Source organism: Puntigrus tetrazona, chromosome 2, assembly GCF_018831695.1.
Source record: "Puntigrus tetrazona isolate hp1 chromosome 2, ASM1883169v1, whole genome shotgun sequence".
NCBI lineage: Eukaryota > Metazoa > Chordata > Actinopteri > Cypriniformes > Cyprinidae > Puntigrus > Puntigrus tetrazona.
In genome coordinates, this window is record NC_056700.1 from 19,721,433 (window position 1) to 19,746,302 (window position 24,870).

The 24,870-nt window shown below is 36.1% G+C and overlaps 1 protein-coding gene across 1 annotated transcript in view; it reads left to right on the forward strand.

The window, feature by feature from the left end:
• The window catches only part of epha4b (eph receptor A4b), a 101,286-nt gene extending 76,823 nt beyond the window's left edge, over positions 1–24,463 (forward strand). The window contains 9 exon segments of the mRNA XM_043220669.1: positions 504–571; positions 851–976; positions 1,971–2,156; positions 12,993–13,054; positions 15,595–15,804; positions 17,629–17,778; positions 18,510–18,703; positions 20,778–20,915; positions 21,717–24,463. Of these exon segments, the coding sequence (XP_043076604.1) occupies positions 504–571; positions 851–976; positions 1,971–2,156; positions 12,993–13,054; positions 15,595–15,804; positions 17,629–17,778; positions 18,510–18,703; positions 20,778–20,915; positions 21,717–21,816 (1,234 nt within the window). The 3' untranslated portion in view covers positions 21,817–24,463.
• The last annotated feature ends 407 nt before the right edge of the window (positions 24,464–24,870 follow it).

The window sequence follows — 24,870 nt, forward strand, 5'->3', positions numbered from 1 at the left end:
TGTTGCTAAGCCTCTTGGAGCTTTTATACTGGGTGTGTTGCACTATATTGCTGCAGGCGAAGGCAGACGGTTTCAGAATCATACCCACGGAGACCCAGAACACCAGTGGGTATTTTTAGACATTCCAACGTGCCCTCAGAGACTAACTCACAGATGTGCTAGTACGCTCAACACAAACACACACACTTATACGCATGCAAAGACTAACTTTTATCAGGGCATACACTTCCTCGAGACTTTAATTCATGTTTTAGGTGTCAAACACATTCACACGTGTTCAGACTCAATTATTGCTGTGTGTATGGACTGTAAAACAGTGATTGATGTTACAGCTGAGACTAATATATGAAGGGAAGTTCATCTCTTCAGCAGCATGGAAATAATCATTATCTTTTCCTCACTCTTATACAGCCCTGAACGACAATTTTATAGCTGGTTTGTAAAAATATACATTTTTATGGGAGATGTTTTTATCTTTTTTTTTTTTTTTTTATGTGTTGCAGACACTGTGGCTACATTAAAGCGAAGCAAGATCCAGATGAAGAAAAAATGCAGTTTCAGAACGGGAGAGGTACGCTGGCCAAACTAGCACGCAAAAAACACTCATACATAATGGATTGTCAAAACAAACGGTTGTTTTTAGAGGTAACATAAATGTAAAAGGTCCCTCTTCCAGTCCCGGCTGTGAGAGTGCAATATAAATCACATGCTCAACCCATAGAGTTTATCTTTTCCAACTTTTTTAGGAGGCTGTTTGGGTTTATGGTGCAGTCGCGTCTTGGAATTCATTTGGACTAAAAATCTCTGTGTGAAAATCCTATGTGTGTTTTTTTTCTTCTTCTTATTGCAGTGAAACTGCCAGGAAGCAGGACGTATATTCACCCCCACACTTACGAAGACCCAAATCAAGCCGTCCGAGATTTTGCCAAGGAAATCGATGCCTCCACTATACGTATAGAGAGAGTTATAGGTGCAGGTGAGAGTCTTATTCTGCAAATTGTGGAAATAAGATGAAAATAAAACAATATTGAATTAAAGCTCAAATATAAATTATGTAAATCGTGTCAGTATAGCTCCTTAAACATTAAGGCTTGTTTGCTTCATAAAATGTGTTTCAGTGTGTGTTAAGCGCAGTTGTGTGTTAATGTATCTCAAAGAATGGAGGTTTCTATTTGAGCCCTAATTATAGAACGTCTGCCGAACACACAAAGCTGTTGTTTGAAATACTGAGCTGTTAATACCGCATATATCTGCGTCTGAACTTGGCTTTGAAATCTCATTTTCCTCAGCACATGCTTTCTCTGTTCGTGAGTGACTGTTCCTCCATTTTTTACATTTTCTTTTAGTGTTTTATCATGGTTCTTTATTTCTCTGTCTCATTTCCTATTTCTCTTCATCTGGCTGCAATAGTGTGCAATAGAGTTCTTTAGGGCTTTAGGAGCTCTGAATTAAACAATGCCATGGAGAAATATTCTGAGATTCTTTGCGCGAGAACAGGACACACGTTTAACCCAAACATATTTGGCTGAGATGTTATCCATCATATAACAGAGCTTTTCCAAAGCAATGTATATCTATTATGCCTATAAATATAATTATTGTGCATCGATGAAAATCAAAAGCTGCTCTATATATATATATATATATATATTTTTTTTTTTTTAATATAAAAATATAAAATATATACATAATGAGTTTAAAGAGTACACACACGTATTATTTAAACACTTGTGAATATGGTCATGCATAATATGTGCTTTATTAAATACTAATAAACAGCCAGTATGTTAATAATAGGCATGCTAATAAGCAAATGAAGTGTTACCATATATTTTTACTGGAAAACAAGACAGTGAGGACAGTCAAAGTGTCCAGTGTCCAAAAAAAGTTTAAAAAAATTCTATTTTCCTTCATATATCCAGCATAGCCTGATGCTGATGTGCTGATGGCAGCCATGTGTTGCTTTCCAGGTGAGTTTGGTGAAGTTTGCAGTGGTCGTCTGAAGCTCCCCAGCAAAAGAGAGATCTACGTGGCCATCAAAAGTCTGAAAGCAGGATACTCAGAGAAGCAGAGGCGGGACTTCCTGAGCGAGGCCAGCATCATGGGCCAATTCGACCACCCCAACATCATCAGACTGGAAGGAGTCGTTACCAGATGTAAGTGACTGACATGTACTCTCCTCTTCACCTTCACCCAGCGGCTTTTAAAAGACGGATTGAAAAGTTTAAGTAAGTAAACACACACCGCATTGTAAGCACTGAGGGAAAAATAAGCTGTTCTCAGAAGTGCTTTCAGAAATCATTTTGCGGGGATTCAATTGCACAGTTGAGTTCTTGGCTTGGTACAATTTTTAGACAGCGTGCTTGAATAGCACAAGCGTGACAATATATGATTATTGTGACTACACCAACAAACCTTTCCCGCCACAGCGGTCACAAAGTGTTTTCATGGCGTTGTGATTAAGAGCCAGATGGAGGTGTGCTGTACTCACTGACGTGCTCAGCCTTGGGGAGGACAGAAACAGAGCTCGACTGTTCCACCTGAATGGCTCTGTTGAGTTGGATCCGACCACACAAGAGGGTTGGAAGACAAAGACTCGCTGCAGCAGATGTGTGGTGGAGAAACCTTTGAACGTGACTTAACATATTATCTCTAGAATTCACTTCGGTATTTTGGTATTTGGAAATGTTTGGCTACTTGGGAAATTTTGATTAGCGAATGTCATTCAAAAGTAAGTACAGTATTAAATGACACTTAACTCAAAAATTGATACTCAACCCGTCCCCCACTGTTTGTGCTACAGACATTTAAAGGTAGAGGATAAATATTAATGCTGTCAAATTGGATTAATTAAATGCATTAATTAAATCAAAATATTTTTTTTTACATAATAATATGAACTGTTATTATGCACACACACACACACATATATATATATATATATGTGTGTTTGCAGATGTATATATATATATATATATACATATTTACTATGTATATATAAACACACACAACTAAATACATTATAAATTTAGAAAATATTTACGTGTATATACATATATATTTTTATACTTATATTTTATATTATATATAAATATATTTAATATTTAAACATAAAGTGTGTGAGCGTGATATATATATATATATATATATATATATATATACCTGTATATATATATATATATATATATATATATATATATATATATGTGTGTGTGTGTGTGTGTATATGTAGATTTTTTATATATTTTGAATAGAAATTGAAATGATTAATGTCCTTTAAACTTTCTTTAGCAAAGTTTTACAACAATATAGATTAGGCATAATCAATATTTCATGCAAATTCAGCAACATTACAAGTAAACATTTTTAGAAACATACAAATGTGGAATGTGGAAATTTTACGCTGATCTTTAAATAATGTCCTTTTTGGATTAAGTAAACTAGGCTTCTTTTTTAACGTTCTTAATATATTTATATCCTGAACATATTTCAAAATATATTTCTTCATGTATTTATATATATATGTATATTTGTTTTCCTTTTATCACATGTTTCTCCAATCTTCAACTGCCGTTTTTCATTTATATGTTTGTGGCCTGCTGCCGTTGTCTAAATTGGATCTTAATCGCATACAGAGATAGCCTTACACAGTGTTATGTGTGTTAGAAACCTTTCAGAGTCTCATTATCTCATCAGTAATGGGGTAGTGCTTATCGGAGAACTTCAGCTTTCACCAGACGCCAAACAAAAACCCTTTCTTTGGAGCGTCATTATGACTGAACAAACGTCTGCGGCTCCGCACTACCTATAGAGCACAACAATGAAAATATGCATATTTATGACTGCATGAATATTAATAATTTAAATAGTTAATTGGATGTGTTTTAAGTGTCATAAATATTCAGCAGCGCACATATGAACAGCGACGTCTCGACATTTCTTATTCATTTTTCGCTCTGTTCTCTCTAATGCGGAATGCTAATTTTGACCTTTTGTTAGCATTGGTTTGTGCAGTTTACAGAACTATTTTCTCCGTAAATCGAGTTTGCTTTTCATTTTGAAAAGGCAGACGCTGCCTAATTGCCTGTCCTCCAGTTATAAGTGGTGTATTTATGTTCTGAGCAAATATCAGGGGCTCGGGGTTAAAGCTCAGTTCAGTATCTCTCAGAGCACGCAGACTCTTTGGAAGAACAAAGTAGCGGTTTAAGTGAGAGTAATGCATTCAACATCGGGCTGCACTCTGACCTCCGTCTTCGTGGAATAGACCGGTCCTCTGTTGGAATCTAAAATAAGCCCGCTTTTGACAGGGTAAAAAGAGAGTTTAGGAGAAGATGTAGAGAGGAAATATTTGACATTCTTAGGAGAAAAAAGGAGGTTATAAATGTATACTTCAGCTCCAGGGCAATTATAGTTAACTAAAGCTGAAACTAAAATAAAACAACATTCTGTAATAGTTTTTTTATTTTTATTTGATAGTTTTTAATTCAGCTAGTTACCAAAGGCAGCGATTCTTATTTTCATTTAGTTAACAAAATGCGGTGTAGCAGCTGAAATTAATACTGCAATAAAAAAAAGTTGAATTAAAATGAATTAAAATTAAAATGAGAAAATGTAAAATGAAATTTAAAAAAATTCAATATTTCACAGATATTTACATATGACAACAGCTGAATTTATAAATAAGTGTTATTACTTTTATGATCATTTAAATTTTGTTACATTTCCAATTATTATTTTAAAATGGTATGCTCTTATATTTAAGACTTTATTTCTCTTATGTAGTGAACGTTTTAGAGATTCTGAAGGGGTAAAGTGATAGTCATGTCACTGTCCATATGGCTGCATGTATTCTGGCCTTGGGGGTTGTGAATAGTCGCACGTATGACAGCGGAGAGAGGCAATTTCACAGATCACTGCCCAGCGGGTCAGTGGCTGCAGGGCCGAGGAGAGGGCAAGGGAACAGCAGGGACAGCTCTCTAACCTTTCACTCCAAACAGTTATTCAAAACATCCCTTTCTAACAGCTCCCAGAATTCAGATCCTTCCATTGTGATCGCCACTTACTGTAGAATCAAACAGACGAACCAAAAAAAACATCCTTTGGGATACGTAAAATCCTTGAAGGCTAACACATCTCTGTCTGTTATCGTGTTTTTGATGAGCTAAAAGTGTCTAATTCATAAACTGATTTGCAAAGCGTTGATGAATTAGTGGTTATGGAAAACTTTGAAATATCAACAAATTGGCAGACGTGAGTGGACTTTTAATATATTTCATTGGCTTTCATCGCATTTTGTGAGCGCAGTCTCTATAAACTCGTTTTAAAACGTCATTAAAATATCCAGTAATCTCAAACAACTGCAGAAGTAGTGGAATAATCATAGAAATCTATTGGTGAACAGCAGCATTTCATACACTGCAAAACAACATCAAATGAAATGCTGGAAACAAATCTGAATAATGACTTGGACGAACTGATAAATCGAGTTTTAACTGGTTCTTTGAATAAACAGAATGAATCTGACTTCCCAGTGTTATCCTTCAGGGCTAATTTTAGGGATTCGCACAAAGAAGCCTTTGTGAATGTAGTGTTTTTATTGTGTTTTTCTTTACGGCTCGTGGCCTCAGCGATCAACAAATCCAAAACATAGCTCCAATCAACAGTGCTTTATCGGAGTAATGTTCCAAACCGTCCCTCTCCACGTGATTGCTTCCATTGTTATGTAGATGGCGGGTCTGATGCGACTAAAAGAAAGCTTTGGAAATAGCCCTTTTAATTGCTATCTCGTCATTCGTCAGAAAAGTTCTGATCTCTCCGTATCTCTCATTTCCTCCTTTATGTGCCAACAATCGCCTAATCTGGAAGCATTCAATTTGGAGGAGGCTATCATCTCCTCTCATCGCGCTCTTTCCACCGCAAAGGATTTTCCTCTTAACGAAGTGGCTGCTATTTCGAGAAAGCATTCATTAAAACCACCGCTCCTTTGTTTGGGGGACAATGAAAGTTTAAAGTCTTGCGGAGACCCTCCTGTTAAATCACGCCAACTCTTGTGGTAGATTTAGGGTTGCGGTGTGAGGAACAGCGAGAACTCGGAAAGCAGCTAAGTACATCGTGTGTCCTTTAGTTAAAACGCCATTTGGAAAATCAATAAGATTGTAAAGTTGAAGAAGAACAGCTCCTTTTGTTCTGATGTTCATAATCGTGCACAAATGGACCAACAGGGCATCAACCAGTCAATTTCTCTTTAATCCTATGAGTTAGTTCATTGTAGAATAAATGGAGATATGAGTTCTTCTGTTTCTGTGCTGCCAAAATAAACTGCTTTAATGCCGGGTGTAAAATCAATACTCTATTAGCAATAGCCAGCATTGAGAATGGGCCTGATTTGAGCTTGTAAAGGGGTGTCACTGCTGGGGTCCTGATGGGACGACTACAGGCCAAATGTAAAACCTCTGGTGTGTCGCTTTACACACAAACATGTTTACACACACACACGCACTCCCTCCCCATACGCAATTACACAATCCACTTCGCATCTGATGTCACAAAGCATTTTTTACAATGTTAGTGCTCTCTAAATGTCAAATCACCTGCAACAGAGGTCTGCTTCCTTTAGTGATTATCCTACAAAACCGGTTAGAAGTAAATCACAGGGGTGTTGCATTACACAGATGAGGTGTTATGTTATATTGATTACTTGAGTTTGTTGCAGGTATTCATTTTTTTTTCCTGAACGTGCGATACAAACATGTAGGTCAGAGGGAGTCCACTGGGAATAGATTTATCCAGCGATTTTCTCCCGGTAAGTACGTTTGGAGTTCAAGAGATTCTGTGTAAAATGCTTCTGACAGCAGCATGCTGTGACAGCTTTATTTAAGTGGATATGGTTTTTAAGTCTCTGTCCTAGATATTACAACACGAGCAGACCTGGATCCATGCTTCCATTTTCACCATGGACTATGACAGCGTAATCTTTATTTCTGTACTTTTATAGTCGCATTTACATTTTACATTTATGTATTTATCAGACACACTTATACAGAGCAAAAATAGTAGAATAACATAAACGATTCTTTTTTGTGTGTGTGTGTGTTTGTGTGCTTAAGATGGAGGAGTGTTTTTAGATGTTTCTTGAAAGTAGCAAAAGATCAAAATTGAGAAAATCATTCTATCAAGCTTTAAAGAAATAATTTTGTGCCTTTTATATGTATGCATTAGTGCTATCATTATTATTATTATTATTATTATTATTATTATTATTATTACGATTAATCACATGCAAATAAACGTTTTTGTTTACATAATACATATGCATATACTGTACTATTTATATATATATATATATATATATATATATATATATATATATATATATATATACACACATATACAGCATGCATTTACATGCATATATGTATATTTATATAACTGATATAATATATATATATATATATATATATATATATATATATATATATATATATATATTACTTAAATATATATGCATGTGTATGCATTTATGTACAAAATAAATAATTTTTGTAATTTTTTGTAATGTGATTAATAATTTGACAGCAATAATATTCATATTTACTTGTTCATTTTGTATTGTTATATTTAAAACTTTTTGGGTGGGTTTTGCTAAATGTTTTTTTTTGTATTCTTGAAAAAAGTGAAAGAAATTTAAAGTGTCATTTTGAAATATTATTACAATGTATTAATTATTTTTTTATTTTAATCATTTAAAAATTTGTATTCTTGTATATTTGCAGCTGTATTTTTCCAGTCTTAAATGTCACAGGATCTATTAGAAATCATTATAATATGCTAATTTGGTTTTCAAGAGCCATTTATTATTATTATCAATATTGAAAACAGTTATGCCGCTTACTATTTTTGTGGCAACTGTGATACATTTTTGAGAATTGTTTAATTTTAAATATAGCATTTGTTTAAATAAATAAATATGGATCATATGATACATCACCGTATAAAAAAAAACCTTTAGAAAAGTTTACAGACATTTCCTGTATATCTAAAACACAGCACAATTTAATGCATAATCTAAAACACAGGAAAGCGCATACAAAAAGTCAATAAGGACATTTTCTTCATATTAACACAACTTTGCGCCAGGCAGTCACATTGTCTTCTGAAGAATGATTCGTAAACCTGCCTGCCTGAACCATATTTTGTGTCACCCTCAGGGTTTCTTGATCTTCACAGTATGTAAATCTATAACCTATGCCTAAATCTATGCCTCTGTTGAAGCTCTGTACCTGAGGCCACACTTAGTAAACCACCGGTGACATTAACTGCTAGTTCACTCCCACACACACAGAGCTCACAAAGTCCGCTGCTATTCCAGCCATGCAGGGTTCACGTAGGGTTAAACGTATTCGTCTCTTTGTAGAAAGAAAGCAAAAAGAGAAACCAGGTCTTGAGGGTGAAATCACAGAGATATGCCTGTCCTCTGTTCATAAGACATGTGATGCTAATGCAGGAAGCCCTCAATGAGCTCCATTGTGTGCTTTTGAGATAGCGAACACCGTCTGCGCCGGATGGAGCTGCTCGTGTGTGCTTGCGGTTGTGCCGTAACCTTTTGTATCTCGTCAGGAAAAATTGGCACGTCAGATGTCCAGATGATCACTTGATAACACATGAATTACAAGGGAAATTAAAAATATCCCCTCAAGGTTGCCAGAGATTAACGTCAAGAGCGAATCTTTTAGAGTTGTTTTCTGAAGAGCTCATAATTGTTTTGTTAGTTAAACGCCTGTAATCATGGGTGATGGTTGTTTAAGCACTTAAAGCCCACAAATAAAACCAACACTAGATGACCTTTCAAAAAGATTTACCAGAGCAGTTTTATTATGAGACTTGAGACAAAGTTTAGTCTAGCATTTAAGGTCCTTGCAAATTTAGGTTTCGTATGCGCCATCCTTTCCTATCAAAATACTTGCTACGGATATATAAACAAAGAAATCCTGTTCTTGTGAGTTTATGATTGATGAAAGTTTCAGGGGCTAGTGTGTAAATATGATTGACACAACATGAGGTCTTATTTATTTATTTTTTTTTAAGTGCAGAAATTTTGGATGATATTTTCGGCCTCCTTATGCAAAGACCTTTAGTATGAGTTTTTTTTTCCTTATCAATTTCAGCTTTTGAAACCAGCTACGTTCTGCAGGACTCCCACATTGAAACATATATGTGATCCAGTTAAATTAAATTTAATAAAAAAAAAAAAAAAATAACTCTTTATTTTAAGGTCCATAATACAGAGTAATTACCTAGTAAGTACTTAGTAGTATCTGTAGTAAAACAAAATGTACTTACCATGTAACTAAGTTATGGAACAGCCTGTATTTACAGTTTTCAATTATGTAGATATAATAGGCTGCACATATGTGTTATACAGCTACTTATTTAACCAAAACATTGTCACATACATGCTGCATAATTGTAAGCACACTGGCATGCTTAAAGTATATATACAATAAGATTGTTCTTAAGTGTGCAAGTAGTTGTGTAACATACTCGCTCTGTTACATATGTGTAACAGTAGCTGTATATTACATCTAGATCATCACAAACATCAAAACAAAGGTTGTTCCATAACTTAGTCACACAGTTAGTTTTTTTTTTTTCATGTAAGCACAACGAAGTGTTACCAAAAACAATTAAAATGAAAATGAACTTTCATTGAAAATGAGACATTCCATTAAATACTAATCGGTTCTTCCTGTAACATACTAACTGAAATAATGTTTTTAAGCTGAAGTACTAAAAATATGTGATACCGTTAAACCCTCACATCTACCCTCACATTGTTTAACTGTACATCCGGCTAATGTTTTCTCTCTCTGGGTTTGGCTCTGAGGTCAGGGCCCCCAGAGGCTACGGTAAGCTTCTCTGATCAGATCCACTGCCTCGGCCACCCTCTCTTTCAGGATCAATGCCAGTCGCCGCTTCAATTCACTTTCTGATAAAGCAGTCACACACACACACACACACATAGTGACATCAGATGGCCACCCGTTGCCGTTCCATTCCCAGAACACAGTGCGCTGCGGTCCATTCGCTCTCTTTCTCTTTCAGCGGCTGACAGCTACATTAGTCTGCCTCCGAAAAGTAAAAGGAATTGCATTTTTCCCCCTCTTTTTTCATATGAGACATGGGGCTTTAGGTTTGGGGGTGTCGTGGAAGGCATTTATCTTGGTGAGATAGTGATTTAATTTTAGGTGATGTATAACCAGTCTGTTGCTGTGGTGATGCTCGAAGGGGGGTGATCAAACCTGGTTTTCACAAACTCGTAGAGACATATATATTTATATACACCTCATAGACCTCACGTCCCATGACTCGAGCACATATCTCTGTATTCCAGAGTGGAGGTGTCCGGAATGTAAGTAATTTATCAGCACTGACATGGCTGGTGTTTACATGTCCCTGAGAGAGACAGGGACAACAGCCCACAACTGAGCACCAATGAACACTGAAACATTAACACGCATTCGGAGTGCTCATATTTTTTGGGAGTAGTAACCAAGGACTTTTTCTGTGTGTGTGTGTTTTAAAATGCTAATTCATGCATTGTTTGCATTCTGATTTGCTGCTATACCCATATTGCATCAGTGGTGTTATTGTTATTGCTAACTGTTAACTGAAGCAAAAATGTTTTTTTGGTAAAATAAAATAAAATATAGATAAAACCAATGTATGTCAAGTAATAAATTTTGATTATGTCAAATGCTAACTGAATCAAATATGTTTGATGAGCTAATTATTTATAACAAAATCGCTAAAGATTTAAATTAATTCTGAAAATTTTACAAAAAATTTCCATATATTAATAAACACTATAATAGTGTGCAAATACCATTAAAATGACACCGTTGTGCATGTCAGTTTATCAAAAAATCAACATGTCCTCCAACCAATACGTCTGTGTAGGTCGTTTTCACAAATCTGCGTCATAATTTCGGCCTTGCATTTAAACAAAACACACATTTTGATTGGCAGTGACAATCATACGTTTCATTGACGACAGATGCGACACAACACTCTCATTATTTTTACGCCCGCTAGAGGGCACTTAACTTAAAAACTTAAATGTAGGTCGTATAAGGTACTTTCACAAACGACCTATGGGGTAGTTTTTTGTGGGAGGACAGACTGCATAAAATGGCTAAAGCTGAGTATATGTAGACATATGTTAAAAACCTTAAAACTTTGTTCAAAAAATGCAGGTCCTCCATAGACTAATATATGTAAAGAGCAATTTAGCCAAATGAACGCTACATCTCTCCGGGTGCTAACATGATGGCCTGTTTCCTGCTATCAGACTCACTGGAAGCTCGCTTAGCATTCAGTGTCTGTACATGAACCTATAAGCCTCCGCTCTGGAGACCTACTTATGCTTGGCGTAGGTTCATACACAGCGCTGATATGCCCCTTTAACAAGGGCAAACATGGTGTACACCACCGGAATCATACGCCCCAACTAATCAACAGGCACATTTGACACGGCCATTTTACCCCAGCAGTCACGTTTGGATTTGTTCCGTCAAATTTGCACTTACACGTTCTGTCAAACGAAGCAGGGGTCGCTAAATTGTTGAACTCCCTGTGACCTGTGAGTGATGTATTTAGGTCAGAGGATTGAGAGGAATATGACAGAGCTTGTTAACCGAGACTCAACGAGGCATTGGCTCTGTTTATTTCACTCTGCAGCTATATTTCAGATATTGGCTTGCAGATGATGCCTTGCGGTAGATTGGTGGCAGCAGTAGTATAACTTATGCTTATTAGTGTGTGCTTGTAATACTAAAATTCTCTTTCAAAACTCAATGTGCTGCATTTTTGCTTCTTATCTGCATAAGGAGCTATCTTGTAAGTGGCCATTCATGCAGAATGCTGTGTTTAAAATAGTTTCATGGAATTAAACACATACAGTTGATAAATATATACATTTTTCCATTCGTTGTTTTTTCCCTCTTTGAAATAAGCCAAACCAATCAGCTACAAAGTGAATCACAATATTAGAAACTTCGATTTAAAGCTAAGCTCATTTTAAATTTGATGTTGGTTTCATAGAAACAAACAATTTTAGGATTATTAAAAAATATGAATATATGTATGTTTGAGAGTATAGGGGGAATCATGCCTAATTATTGGTGATGTAGTTTTTCACCAGATTTTTTGAGCACAATTATTTAAAAAAAGTGAAAAAATGTAGATTGACAATTCTATATAAGCTTTTGACTAAAATGAGACAGCTGAGAAGGCAGCATAATTTTCTGACCTATATTTTCTGTCAGAGATGCCCTTTTTATGCTATAATTTTGTAATTGTTGGAAGTCGTTGACCTTGCAAATGAAGAGAACTATGATGCCGATGCTTACATGTTTTCAAGGTTAATCAGATTCATACTTGGCTTCACGGTTGTATTTAGAAGGCAAAATCAAGTGACTAATACTTTTCTCAATTTGGGTTCTAGAGTCATTTGTAAGACAGACTAAGTGCACTGTTGGACGTTAAAGTGTCGAGATTACAGGTGATCTTCCTTTCGCTACCTGCCATCCATCACAACAGGTGCTGTGGCCTCCCATCGGCTCTCACAGACTGTCCTGCCCGCCCATCATGGCAACAAAGCTCTCTAATTGGTTCTCAGTGGATTAGCCGGGGTTAATTAGCTGCTGTCTTTGATGGTGGAAGACTCTGATGAAGGTCTGTCATGCTGAATAATGGGGCTGCCCGGGAGAGAGGCTGAGAGTGTGGCCAGGGTTTAGCCTTCCCTTTTCTCTCCTTCATCCCTGTGTTTCAGCATCTCAGCTATAAAGGATTAATGACACCATTACCATGATTTATTTCTTTGTGGATTTGTGTAGAATCATCAATCTGTTACGACATTTTATGCTTTTTTCCTTCCATCTAGACCGATGGTAAATCTTGTGTTTTTGTCTTTTTTTCTGTCTTTGTGTCTACAGGCAAGCCCGTGATGATTATTACAGAGTACATGGAGAATGGATCGTTGGATACTTTCCTGAAGGTGAGGAAGGCAAAGCGCCCGTGGCACAAGTCCACAACGATGTTCGCATGCCATTTAAGATGCTGCCTTACATTTAATTACCTACAGCCAATAAACGAGCATCGCTCAAGGGTATAAGCCACGGATACCTCCCTGAAAGTCTATTACTGGAGGGAAATTAAGCATGGAATGAATGCCTGGTAGAAGCTGCGCGGATTCAGTTGCTCACTGTCCATTAGGGTTTTCACAACCTGTCTGTTGTACAGCGAAAGTGCCAAGGTTATAACAGTCTGACTTTTGCACGTTTGCGATACTGAAAATTCAGTTCAGTTTTGAAACAATTGTTGTTTCATGAAATATTCCTTTTTTGGAATATTTCTTAAAAGGGATAGTTGACCCAAAAATTAACATTACCCACTGTCATTATGTTCCTAACATACGAGACATTTGTTCATCTTCAGAACACAAACTTTATTGATATTGATTGATGAATTCCGAGAGCTCTCTAACCCTCGCATAGATAACAAGGATCCTTACACAATTAAAGCTCAGAAATGTAGCAAGGAGATCCATCAGTGGTTCAACAGTAACAATAGTCATTTTTATGTGCAAAGAAAACAAAAATAGCAACTTTATTTAACAAATTGTCTACTCTGTGTCACCCTATAGCGGCATTTTGGAGAGTAGCACCGTACACAAGTGTGCTGCATGCATACTTCAAGTGTAAACAACGTATTTGCGTACATACGCTGCATGCATTGTTTATATATGGGATACCAAAATTTGGTAATACGGAGGAGACAAATTGTTCAGTAGTGTACCCAATATTTATTTTTCTTGTTATAGCGTACTTTATGTTTCAGCAAAAGTTTTATTTATTACTTTTTTCATGCATCATTCTATTATTTCCGCTTGCAAAAACGTAGTTTTCGCCTTTGTTTTAGTAATCAAAAATAACACTTAATTGTGTGTTCGAGTGAACATGTTGCAAATGTGTCTCATAAAGAGACAGGAAGTGAGTAAATGAACTCTGTAGATTTATAATAAGGGTGCGCTCGCTCCACCAAGCTGCCATAACGTCTCCTCCGCAATCCTCGCTAATTTATTACCGCCTTTGTCACCCAGCGGATCGGGCCACGAAGTTTTATTACACGCAGCACAGATACGTTTTCCTTTAAGTCAGGACTCTTTTTAATTGCCTACACTTTGAGAAAATGAAAATGAAATCTAACACCCCCAACCCCTAAAAAAAGGCCCTGTCTGAGACTTTCAGTCTTTCTGCAGCGTTCATAATGAAGCCCATAAATACCCCCTTAGCCCACATAAAAAAGCTAATATAATTATGGGGTCAGTTTTATGGCTAATAGCTCATAGTTCGGCCACCCAGCTACATGTGTTTAATTAGAGGACAGATCAGTTAAGCATCACTTACTAGTACAAAAACAAATGATTTCTCTCGGTCTCTATTTCTGTCTCTCTCTGTCTGCTTTTCCTGTAAGTAGTGTGGCTTCTGACACTAGATTGATAACAACCAGTTGATCAGACCAGACGATCAATCAGCGGCCACATTTCACAAAACACAGCATAATTAACTTACCCACATTATGATCCATGAAATACTATACGAGCGTGTGTTTCAGATTGATATTGCTCAGAGGGACAAAAGTGGGGTTTTAACTAGATTAGTGTACTGCCCAGATATGGAGATTAAGACATTGGGCTAATTGCTCACTGCGAAGATTGTTTTGAGGCAAAATGGATGTCCGGGCTCTTTTGTTTAGTTAACAGAAGCACCAAATCCAGATGGTTTTACATTAATAAAGGCCTGTAAACATTATAGCAATTATGGCAGAAAGAGCTGTAAAACCAGAGGTCAGAGTCTTTTGCATAATGAATAAGAACTCGGGGCAAAACCATTGGAACTGTGAAAATGGAGTGTTTGAAAAATGCATAATGTCTGATAATGTAATTAAAAAAATACAGAAAAAAACTATATACACTATACTGTATAGAGCTAATTTTATATACACTAATTATATACACATATAATAATTTAATGTCAATTATTTTCTCAATAATACATTGTTACAGTTTCAATAGAAATAAATATAATTAAATAAAATAAAATAAAACTAAATTATAATAATATATAGCAAATGTAAAATATTAAAACATTATTTAATCATTATTATATTTATTTTATTATTACTGGATGGATGGATGCATGGATAGATAAATAGATATATGATTATGCATAATTACATGCAAGTAGCCCTAAACCAAACCCTTATCCCATACAGTAAGTACATGTAGTTAATTAATATTTTTAAAATGTGTAACCAAAATGTTCTAAATTGCAAATAATATCTGATATATCATTATATATTACATAAGTTGCCTCAGCATATTAAACTAACGAATAAAGATAAAATAATGGTTCCTGTTTTGCATCCTTCTGCCGTAGGATATTATTTTTAAGTTATTCAAACCCTTTTTTTTAACAGTGTACACCACCTGTGCAATCTATTAATAATAACAGATGCGTTTTCTTTCTCCTGCAGAAACACGACGGGCAGTTCACGGTCATTCAGCTGGTGGGGATGATGCGTGGAATCGCTTCAGGAATGAAGTATCTGTCTGACATGAGCTACGTCCACCGTGACCTGGCAGCACGCAACATCCTGGTGAACAGTAACCTCGTGTGCAAAGTGTCCGACTTCGGCCTGTCCAGAGTCCTGGAGGACGACCCCGAAGCTGCATACACCACACGGGTAAAGCACCTTTCCCCCATCAAGCTTTTATCAGATCCTACAGTGAGCAATCATCAATTTTACAGAAACAGGAAATGAAGGAAGAGCTAAATGGATTACAAATGAATGCTGGATTTTGTTTTGTAATACCTTGTTTGCATTATAGTTTATTTAATGGTTTTTCGGAGCATCGTTGTCTTTGCTTAATACGGGAAATCTGATTCATTCTGCGAGCCCTCGGTTGAGAAATAAGGATTGAAATGCCTCCTATCTCCTTGAAAATGTCTCTCGTGTCTTTTGAAAGTGTTCGATTGTGTGAAAGAACTTCACCGAGACACCGTAAGAACGCGAGTTGGCTTTCTCAGGGGTCAGTTTCTCTGTCAACCCAGCATGTATTAATTACATCCGTTTCTGACAGGACAACCGCCTCCAAACCCCCTACACTCGTTCCTCTCTCTCCTTCTCAGCTCAGTAATTGGTGAGCACCCTGTGGATGCGTATGAAGGCCAAGGGCAAGAAAGAGGCATATGTGTGTGTGTGTGTGTGTGTGTGTGTGTGTGTGTGTGTGTGTGAAGCTATTGGTGCCCACTCTGGTGGACAAAGCATAAACTCAGCGGGCGAATCTGTTGTCACATGCAAACAAGGGAGAAACGTGCTCGTACAACCCCGAACAGACCCCCACAGATTGCCTTTTGATGTTCGTGTGTGCGCATCTGAGGCAAAATGTGTGTTTTGCACAGAGGAACTCTTAAAATATAAGTAGCTCTGACATTCAGCGCCCCGTGCCCCGTCGCTTCAAGTGCTGAAATCATGAAGAGACAAAACCCTCCAGGCCACGCGAGGCAGCCGTTTATGTGCCGTGACTTTATATAATTAAAAAATTGTAAAGATCGCTTTTTGAAATTCTCTTTAAATGATTTTACCCCATGGGCCCCGCTGCTGTTCTTTGGCACTCTTGTCACGTATGTCTATACAGAGTACAGCCGGTTTGTCTTTTGTTTGACTTTGACTGTAGAGATTAACTACAAACCACTGCAGCTATTTAAAAAGACATTTAGTAAAATACAGAACAAGCCGTAGTGCTGGAATATGAAAAGGCAAATATTGTCGCTATTATGCAGTTTGTTTATGGGCGTTTCTTTAGATTCTCCATTCAAACACACTTTTCACACTCACATTAATGTTAATAGCCTACTAACAATGTTCAACAGTGGAAATGGAAATTGAAATTATACAAGAATATCAATTTGCGCTTAATAGCATTTTGTGGTTAAGATGTTTTTGTGTGTGTGTCTTAAATACAGATGTTTAAACTTTAGATAATCTGAAGTTTGAGGTTGATATGTTTATTACATTTTGATAAATTTAATGTATCCTCGTCTAAATAAAATATTAATTAATTTATTTTTTAAAGTACAATACTGACCCTAAACTTTTAAGTAATGAGTATGTTTATTTTTAAATTTTCACATTTTCAAGTTTGACAGCCTTTTACAGCTTGAAAGAAAATTTTATTTTCTTTTGTTTTCATTACGGCAAGTGTTTCATATTTCATTTCAATCCCTGGAAATAATGCCAAAAAAAAAAAAAAAACTATAATAAAATTATATTAATAAATATATATTATTTTATTTTTTCAACACAATTAATACTAAAACAGTTTCATTATTTTTTTTAGATGATAGTTTTAACTTGTATTTAACTGTATTTTAAATTTTTTTATTTATTTTTGGATTTTCCAATTTTTAAGACAGCAAAAAGGAGACAATAAAAATCCATCCCTAGGACATCAAAGTGCTTGAAGTGGGGTGAAAAAAAACTTTTTTTTTCCTCTGTCTTATTTAGGGCGGAAAGATTCCCATTCGATGGACAGCCCCTGAGGCTATAGCATACAGGAAGTTCACCTCAGCAAGTGATGTTTGGAGTTACGGCATCGTCATGTGGGAGGTGATCTCATATGGAGAGCGGCCTTATTGGGAGATGTCTAATCAAGACGTAAGTGTCCTTGAGAAACTGGAAACACACGTGTTCTCGTGTGTATTGTTTAAATTGAAATCTGCTCCACTAATATCTAATATCTCCGCTAATATCATTTCCACTGAAGCCTCTCGGGGGGGCAGAGGCTCCGAGCAGTGTGTCCTTGCAAACGTTCAGAGAATAACATCTTCCTGCGGTGATGTCTGTATAGCAACCGCTCGAATGACAATGGTTTTTAGGAGCCTCATAAATGAGAGCTGTCCAGCTGCTCCTGTCTTTAATACAAGCCAGTTAAACACACTTCATCCCTCACTGCTGTATTATGCTAACGCTCTCTGACTTCTCCCTTTATTACCATCAGAGGAAATGTCAAAGAAATCTTCAAGACCTCCAGGGCACCGCAGATAATGATTTAGATCTTCAGTGCTCATTTTGAAACAAAGAAATGAATGTTAGAATGTTTCCTGTCTAAAAGAAATAGTTCCTTTGATTTAAGAACAGGAAGTGGCAGAGAACAGGAGCTGTTTTAACCATAGCAATGAATTATAGTCATATAGAAGATGTTTGAACCATTGAGTTGAGTTATAGTCTGGTATGTTATGGAAATGTAAAAGCGACGTCACTTGCATGAATATACCATGGTAACCATAGTTTTATGATTAAATCAAATAGAAATATGTCTTTAAATATACAGTCGCACATGCACATTGTGTTGGACTGTTTTTTTAATGCATGCGTTTGTGTTTCAGGTGATTAAAGCTATAGATGAGGGTTACAGGCTGCCCGCTCCGATGGACTGTCCTGTTGTCCTCCACCAGCTGATGTTGGACTGCTGGGAGAAGACCAGAAGTGAACGGCCCAAATTCGGGCAGATCGTCAACACTCTTGACAAACTGATCCGCAACCCCAACAGTCTGAAAGAGCTCGCCAACAGCTCAGTCTGGTGAGAAACTCATACGAACCCTCGCTTTGGTAAAATTCAGTTGATATTTGCGCATTAACCCTACATTAAGGCCACTTTTTGACGCTGGAATAGGTGATGTTAGTGCTGCAATAAATCTTGTTTTCCTGTAAAAATATCTGAACATCCTTGAAACAAGATAAATTAAAGATATGGTTATATACACTACCATTTAAACATTTGTGGTCAGTGCAATTTTCATTGATGTATTTATTTAATTTAAAAATTTATTTGTTCATTTATTATTATTATTATTATTATTATTATTATTATTATTATTATTATTATTATTATTATTATTTATGTATTTATTTTTTAAAGAAATGGACTTTATTTTTGTTCAGCAAAGATGTATTCAACTGATCAAAAGGAAAAAATATATTTGACTTTCTATTGTGAAAAAAAGCTGTAATGGTTTTTAAAAAAAATACTAGCAGTACTGTTTTCAACATTAATTAATATGTTTCTAGAGAAGGATATTTGCATTTTACAATGAAAAGATTGTGTGACAGGAGTAATGGCTGCTGAAAGTACAGCTTTGCCATCAAAGGATAATAAATGTCATTGTAATAAAAACAATAAATGTCATTGTAATAATGTTTTACAATTTTACTGCATTTTTATCAAATAAATGTTGGAGAGCAAAAAAACGGGCCAACAAAAAACACACCCCAAACCTTTGAAAGGTAGTATATACAGTTAATAAAAAAAAAAATAAATAAACTTAATGCACATTTACTAGGGAAGGCTCATTTTCATGGTATGTTATTATTTGTATAATTTTTTTTCTTACCCCATAGGCAATTCATTATTGTTTTCGACATAAAGTTCACTATATGTAGTTGGATATATTCTGAAAAGCACCAGTGGGATAAAAACACATTATTATTTAAATTAATTCAAGTGTCTGAGGGAGATTATGACAAACATGTTAAACTTTTTACACCCAAACATGTCACATGTTCTCCAAGGTTTTCCTCATGCACAGTGTGAACAAACAGTATGTTCAGTGTAAAACATGGATCACGATAACCTAAGAATATGTTAACTCAGGGTGAAAAGTCTGACAATGCGTCGGAAACACAAAACACAAAATACAGCACCAGTTTAAACCAAAGGATTGTCGCTTTTAAAGCGATGTACAGATAAAACATTTAAAAACCACAAAAACAAATCCCTAACAGCTCAAATAAATCCAGCGAAAATCCAATCCAGCTTTTCGGTGTCTGTCCCGTGAACTCTCAAATCTTTCGTTTTATGTGAAACAAGCAGCAGATAAACTCCATATTGTCTAATATAACCAAACCTAGTGTCACTGATCCTTTTCCAGCAGACATCCATCTCACAGCTTTGTAAAAAGACATAGATAGCCTGAACCGCCGTTGTAAAACCTGACATTAAACAGAGCGCAGACTCTCTCTCTCCACCTGCGGTTTATCAGGAGCGCTGGAGATGTAGAGGCAGAGTTCACATTACAGCCGTAAAGCCAGTGGCTCAGAGCCCTTCGTGAGATATACGCTTCCTCAAGCCCATCACAGTCTTTCTGATTACAACCCATCCTGCCAGTCGTTTTATCCCTCTGTGTCCAAAGAGGACAAAGAAGAACGAGGACGTTAAATACATCCCAGGTCTGAGATTGAATTGACCCCCGGTCTTCGCTCAAACGCTTCTGTCACTCAGCATAGTGTGAACCTAACCCGTCTGTCACGAAGAACGGAAAGACAACACAATAGGTTTTAACCTCAACTGCAACTCCTGAACTTTTATCCTCTCCTCATGAAACTGCTTAAGATATCGGCTCATCGGGTGAAACTGCTTTATACCCTAGTAGAAAGTTCTGGATCAGCTTGCTTTGTTGGTTAAAAAGGCTATCATTGAACAATCATGAAATGAGAAAAAAGTGACCGTTCGATTAGATATCGATATTAATATCCTTAATACTATATCAAGCATCTCCAAAGATGATTTATAATGCAGCACCAGTTTGCAAGCTCATTTCTCGGTGCTTTAGCAATGAACCAAACCGCAATTGATACAAATTCAATTTTCTTTTCAGGGAAGACCCCACCACCCCAGAGTTCAGTGTGAGTACGGTGGATGAATGGCTGGACGCTATCAATATGGGCCAGTACAAAGACAACTTTGCCAGCGCAGGCTATGTTTCTCTAGATTCCATACTGTACATCAGCTTGTGGTAAGTTTGTATATTAATATAAAAAGCATAAAAGCAACGTGCAAACACATTTTGGCATGTAGGAAGACCATATTTTGTTTTATTTTAAATTTAATTACATTTTTTTTATTTCATTTTGCAAATAATTTAATTTTTATTTTTAAAGACTGGGGCTTTGCCATCTTAGGAGTAAACTTGATTGGTTAAAATATAAAAAAAAAAAATATATTGTATTTTTTATCAATAAATGCAGCATCTGTGTACATAAGAGTGTATTAAAGAGTGGTTAAAACGGACCTGATCTGAACTGTAATGCAGGTGTATTGTAGTAAAATAAAACTAAAATCATTTGAAATTTAAAAATCTTGAACTTTCATTTTTGTAGCTTATCTTCATATTTTAAACTAAAACTAAAACTGAACTAATCAATCACTAATCTGACTAAATGAATATAGGCATTTAAAAACAATAAAAACACTAACATTACTTAAATAAATCAAAGAAAAAACTAAATCAATAATAAAATAGCACTGCAAAATAACACAGTATAGACATGATTTCTCTGTTATTTTATTAAATTAATATTTTTGTCCCAACTAGCAGCTTGGTTGGTATTTTTATGTATAATTTAATATATAATGTTTATATATATTTTATTTTATATATAATGTATTGCTTGATAGCTCCACCCACAAAAAAAGAAGAGAAATGATATTACTCCTACTACTAAATATATATGTTGATTACTCATTGCCTCTACAACTAATGAAACCAAAATTAAATCATTTCCCGAACCTTCTTTTTCTACCCCTTCTTCCTCAGTGAGTTAAGCAAGATGGGCGTGACTCTGGTCGGGCACCAAAAGAAGATTCTTTCGGCCGTCCAGAGTTTGCACGCGCAGGGGACACACGTGCAGGTATAACAAGCCTTCAAGAGCCTACAGACTGAGAGAGTTACCAACTGCTCCCACCACAGTCCCTATCAGCAGCTTCACCCTACAGTTCCCACCCTGGATGTTTCCGCAAACGACCCTTTTGTCAGCACTCTGGCTTCCGTCCATGCACGCCCCGAGCTTCCTACAAGCAGAGGAACACACCGAGACAAGGCCACGGCAAATCATATATGAAGTATGGTTATTAAACAAAAAAGGAACAAAAACACATTAGGGAGAATTCACAGCTTGTGTTTTACAGTTTCAACATTTGCATTTCATATTTGACGTTTTGCATATCGGTCGGACTGTTATTGTTAAAAGGAGGGTTGTCGTTTCGTTTTTCTCACATGCGTGTTTGGGATATCAGTATGTCCTCCTACTTCACTTATAAACCTCAGTAAAATATCAGAAGATGTTTATAGTATATTTATTTTGTCATAATTGAGCGTTCGAGCACAGATGGATTCAAGTCTGAGAATTCAGACGAAAAGGCATCAGAGGTTCGCGTTCCTCCAGCAAAAGATGGCCCGGAAACATCTGCGACGACAAAGACGAAGATAAGCTGAGAAGTAATCGCTCTTCACTCATCGCCTTCGAATAAGAAACCGTTCGACTTCGCAAACACGCTTCCAGAAAATAGAAACGTTATTTCTGTTCATTCGCTGCACAGATATGCCGACATGTTGTACCACTGCGAAGTTTGTGCACGTCAGATCAAGCAAAGACAACTTCGAAAGGTCACTTTCGCCATTACGAAGATCGCATCGTCTTTACGTTTACACTCGTAGTGCGTGACGACTATTGTACTATAGTGTATAAAATGTACAGTGTTGATTTAAAAAAAAGAAGACAAAAACGAAAAACACGGAAAACTAGAATGTTTGTAATGATGTACTTTTATTTAGTATGAAGAGGAGGAAGCGCCCGTTATCACCGTCGTTTGCCGATGTGCGATAATAACTCATCTCTGGAATGTAGCATGGATCCTAAGCTTCATCTTTGATTGACAGGTGACAGTGACTGCAGTTTTTTCACTCAAGTGGTGCCCTTAGCTGCTTGACTTTAGATGCCTTATTAACTGTGCAGTTCTCTCTCTTTTTCTCGTCCTCCCCTTAGAAACGATATCATGAAGTTTAATGTATATAGTATTTATCATCGCGTCACTGAGAAGCTGGAGCTCGATGTTAAAGCCAGGCTCACGTGTTGTTTTTAGTCTGCTGTTTGTGGAAACGCGTTCGATCCGTGCGGATCAGGGACGGAGACGCTATTGGGCCGAACTAAATTCCTCATTCTAACTTTACCGAGACTGATTTGCTGCACTGTATATTTTTGTACTAGTGAGGTTGTTCTGTAAAGTAGAAGTCTACCTGTTTTATTTAAATATATATGAGACATAAATACAGGAACTGAGAGATAATCATACTTCAAATCGTGATTCCCTGACACACATTTTGGCTTTATTTTATGTTTCGATGCTTCAGCACAACACTGTAACTAACTGCATAAATTTGCTTGGAATCTGTAGGGGGTTTTCTTCCACGTTCTGCAGAATTTTGCTGGAAGGATTCGAATATGCTAAAATATCTTTACTCGAAACTCATTTAAAATGGAATTATAACGAGTGAAAATAAAATTCTGCAGCTGCAGATTCTGTGTGGGTTTAACTAAGCACACATAAACACACTTTCTTCTGTCAATTTTTAAGGGAAATCCATCATCATCTGTTAATAAAGTATGTATAACTGGATACTTTTGGTATCCAGTTGCTACGTGAAAATCCTGAAAAAAATGGTCACATATTTAGTTCCCCTAATTAAAATGGCATAAACAACAGAACATAAAAAAATATACATAAATCATATTGATAAATGCAAGGAACACTACTAACTATTGCACTTTTTTTTTTTTTTTTTTTTTTACCATGCATATTTTACAGAGAGAGAGAGAGAGAAAACACTTTCTTAAACAAGTGATTATGCATTTAGATGAAGTCATTTGTTCTATCCTGCGATTGTTAATGAACCTTATATACTAAATCTGAGATTTCAATATGTAAAGTAATCGCAGAAGGCCAGAACCTCATCCATTTTTATGCTCATTTTTCAATGCAAAATTAAATCCGTTCAACTCCAGGGAGGCAATATGCTGATGTGGCAAAATTGGCTGCAGGACATTGCATTGAAATAATAAAAACATGATGATGACGATGATGATGGCAATATTAATGACCATTAATGAATCATAAGCTCCAGTTTTACTACTGCAACGTTAAACTTCCAGTTTTGCAAATACAGCCAAGTAAATAATTCTATCTATATATCTGCTCACCAAATGAATCAAAGCAGGTGGTTGTGTGACTAAACAGTGTTAGTGGCAGGATGTGGAATGTTGTTAATATGATAGAAGATGATAGATGAATCTTGCTTATAAATTGTCTATCGAGTTGTTGTCTTTTGTTCTGCCCTGGCTCTGTACATGTGTTTGGGCTCATCCTTTGTGAATGAACTCTGTTCTTTTGTAAGCTATGTGCCCATCTCTCCACACACTGCAGGTCTCTATGAGCTCGCAAAAAAAGGGTGTACGCATTGAGATTCTTCATGTCGCTGTAATAAATGCTAATATTTTTAATTTCTCACCTGAAGCTTTGGCATCTCTTTACCTTCTTTTCTTGACACGCACACATATACACAAAAAACCCTGAAAAAAAAGTACAGAAACAATTTCAGAAAGTCTTGCACACCAAAATATAAGAATCAGATTTTGACCTAATTTCAGATTTTACGACGCACAGGATTCTGTAAATTATCGAATAGTTAAATATGCACAAATTTATGTAAATAAAATAAATAAACGGTATTACTTTAAAAAAATAATATATCTTAGTTACACGAAGTAAGATAGAAGTTTTAAAATGTACTCAAACTAAATTTAAATTGAAATTAGTTTGTTTAGTTTTGTTTTGCATATTTGATTCGAGATTTTATTTAAAAATGTGCACAATTTGCACACCAAAATAGTAGAATCAACTACTGTGTATATTTA